The 3,445-nt window shown below is 37.9% G+C and overlaps 1 protein-coding gene across 1 annotated transcript; it reads right to left on the bottom strand.

Moving 5' to 3' along the window:
- Nucleotides 1-1,000: 1,000 nt before the first annotated feature.
- On the bottom strand, nucleotides 1,001-2,957 carry LOC127531192 (uncharacterized). Its single transcript, XM_051939976.1, has 4 exons — nucleotides 2,857-2,957; nucleotides 2,273-2,367; nucleotides 1,856-2,126; nucleotides 1,001-1,282 (listed from the first exon to the last, which is right to left on the bottom strand). The coding sequence occupies exons 2-4, from the start codon at nucleotides 2,335-2,337 to the stop codon at nucleotides 1,001-1,003; spliced, it is 618 nt and encodes a 205-aa protein (XP_051795936.1). The 5' UTR covers nucleotides 2,338-2,367; nucleotides 2,857-2,957.
- Nucleotides 2,958-3,445: the final 488 nt, after the last annotated feature.

Raw genomic sequence — 3,445 nt, 5'->3', positions numbered from 1 at the left:
TACTTATTTACTTCTCTGTCTACCTTTTCTTTACTCCATGTAGGTTTCCCAAAGACTATGGGCTGAGGAAGAAGTGGAAGCAGCTCTGAGGAGAGAGGGGTTTGCTGCAAGTATATAACAGCCTAGAGAGAGAGATAAATAAATAATAATTATATTAATAATAATTCTGTTGTTTATTGTAATTGTGGTTGTCTTTACGTTGCATTTATTGAGATAATTTGTCCTTGTTCCTTATTACTGTAGCATTGCTGTAACTACCTATAATTATAAATTTCTATTCATATTTTCACTGTGACTTTTATAGACGGCGAATCGTGATCCATGCAGGAGTGGATGGATTTAGCAGGCTCATAGTTTACATAGGAGCAGCTACAAACAACAAATCCACCACTGTTCAGGTCAGCTGTTGCTCAGTATGGCTTACCATCTCGTATGTTGTGTGAGAGTCCAAATAATGCTACCAAAACACATAAAATGTTAAAACAGATGTGTAGTTGTTTTGACAATTGTTCTGATGTGATGTAAGCTTGTGAGGCTAATACATGCTTCAGAAGAAGGTTCACAACAGTTCTTGTTTTTGCTGCTGTCAGGCTCAAATTGTTGTGTGTGACATTTAACATGTAACAGAAATGTGGCGGCCTGTGAGTTGTAAGAAGACAGTTTAAAGGTGAGAGTTGAGAGAGTGAATTAATGAAATAGCTTATTTTTATGTGAAAGATTCAAAAACGATGGTTCAGGTTTGTGCATTTCTGCGACAACAAAATGTTTCCACACTTGTGGAAGACTGTCTTTGGAGAACAGTTGTAATATAAATGTTTGGAAGTTAAAGAAAATAATTGTCAGTTCTATTAAACCTTTTTATTGGCACATTGTTTTGATGCTTTTAAAAGCTGTCAAACTATTCAGCATGCAATAAAAGCAGTTTTATATCCCTTTGCTGTGTCTTTGTACATTGTAGTTTTCAAAGGCATTTATTTGAAATTCACAACTGGTCATAAAATTATGCACCAAAAATTTGCAGCATTCTTTTGAGTCTTGTTCGTTTCATTCTGATTCTGTTAAGGTGAGTTGTGATATGTCTAGTTTGTTGAAAAATGTCCTTAAGAATATACACTGTATCCATGTATGCCCGTAGTGCAGCAGAAAAAGGGACGGCCGGATCAGGCAATGATGTAACTTCAGCCTGTGTAAGCTGCCGGGGTAGTTGTGCATCAGGTACAGTGACGCCTTCTGGGTATGGGGTGTGAGGTCCTGTCCAGTCTATCCCATAATCAGCAGCAACCTGAAAGGAAAGCATAATTTGGAAGCAAGCTCTTTTATTAAGAAATGCACACTCCTCAAAAAATAAAAAAAGTAAAGTAGATTAGGGACTACATGGTATGGCAAAACTTGATTTCAAATGTGGGTTGGACAACAAGATGTGCAAGGAGTAAATTCATGAACTATAAAATTGTATAGATATTATAGATATTATTTTACACCATTGAAATATCTATGCATATGTTTATATGTTAAAATTTAAAAATACAAAGTACAGAAACTACAGGACCTGTCACAGCTCTATAAAGAATAGATATTATTGTGCAACTAAACCAAGTATAGTATTTTTGAAATGTCCAGGTTCTCCTAGCAGTGTTAGACAGCATACATCTACACTGTGTTTGTTAAATATGCTTTGGTAATTTCAATTTGTTAAGAAATCAAATCTGGACTCTGAATCAGAAAATGAGATCACACGCATTAGATTTTTTTCTCTGTCAAGTGAACCATCCAGTACCAAAGTAGAAATAATAAAGTTAACATAAACAAATATAAAGGAAGACAGGAAGGTAAAGGTACAAGAGGGGATTCATACCTCAACTGGATCAGCAGCATTTCCCTCACGTGGCTGACTAAGCCACAGTTGCATGGGGGATTGCCCTCTCTCTGTCCTCAAACTATGGTGAGTCCAGGCTTCCTTGAATGCCTGAAGATGCTGCTGCAGCTGTGGGACGTAGGTCCAGTGGAGAGTGAATAACTCCAGTTCATTTTCAGGGTTTAGAAACCCTTCCACTTCCAAATTGAGAAATAGTGTGTGGAACAAGTCAAGGACATTTCCATACACATCTCGCCATAATCTTTTAATTCTGTAGATGAAAAAAAAACAAACAAAAATAATACATAATTACTCTAAATTTTACAACTGCATGTATACAACAGGAATTTCCTTTCCAGTATTTTAAAAATATATCTGATACTCATGATCGTAATTAGTTACATAACCATGTATCACCTTTGATTATGTACACTGCGTCCAGTGATGTGGGAATGTCGGCCTGTTCCTCTCTGGCTCACCATGTAATGGGCCACAGCAACATTTTCCCCACCCTTGAGGAAGTTAATATACAAACAGACAAAAAGAAAAAAAGGAACACTATTTTTCCAAAGTTCTGTTCTTTGGTACTTTTGTTGTTTCAATGCAGGAGGGAGTATTGTTGTTAATGCAATATTTCACTTTACCTTATCAGATCTCACAAGAGAATACTAGTGGTAGTATTGGTGGTATTAATAGTAATGCTACTACTCGTGGTAATACACCAACTACTGCTGCTGATACTGTCACTGCTACTACAACTTGTAATACTATTACACATGCAGATACTACGTCTACGACTCTAACAGCTACTTATACTACTACTGCTGCTTGTACTTTTCGTATTACTGCTTGTACAGCTATACTACAGCTACTATTAATCGTCTGGTATTTGGTTGTCCAGCTGTTAGCGCGTGTTAATGTTTTGCTAATGGCTAACTAGTTAGCGCTCATAGACCCTCAAAAGATTTAATAATAAAAAACGAGCCTAAAACTATTCTTACCTGTGGAAAGTTATTCCAAGTTTCCTTGTCTTGATCGTCCGATGGAGTGTGGAACTGTATGCCGCACACTGAGCCGGCATTCTTCTTTGTTTTAATTTTCGTGCCGTACACATCAATGGAAAACACTGAAACTTTGCCCCCACTCGCTTAGCGTCTCCGTCGGGACGCCGCTCAGAGGGGCGTGTCGTATCTACTCTTCATATGCCTGTGATCAGGAACGACGAGGAAGAAAAAGAGGATCCAAGATGGCGGAGTGAACACTACGCTTTTGCAGGCAGCGGCGCACAAACTTTTATTCTGTCCTTTGAACTGACTTTTTGTGCATTTCATAACCATTAGCAAGATCATCGTCCTTGTTATTGACCACATTTTGCATTTTATACAAAAGAATACTCTGACTGTCGTGTTACAGAGGTGAATTGGAAGCTAACTAGCAGTTAGCTATGGAAGACCACACTTACGACTCTTCCTCTGGCGCGGTAGCTGGGGATGATGTCTTTTTGGAGGAGATTGAAGTTGAAGAACAGAAAGAAAAGACAATCAACCTGAATCACACGCCTATCAAAGCACCAAATCCTAAAAAAATGAA

This window comes from Acanthochromis polyacanthus, chromosome 19 (assembly GCF_021347895.1).
Source record: "Acanthochromis polyacanthus isolate Apoly-LR-REF ecotype Palm Island chromosome 19, KAUST_Apoly_ChrSc, whole genome shotgun sequence".
In the NCBI taxonomy this organism is placed as follows: Eukaryota; Metazoa; Chordata; class Actinopteri; family Pomacentridae; genus Acanthochromis; species Acanthochromis polyacanthus.
Note: the sequence above shows the minus strand (reverse complement) of the source record. Positions and strands in the feature narration are given on the sequence as shown.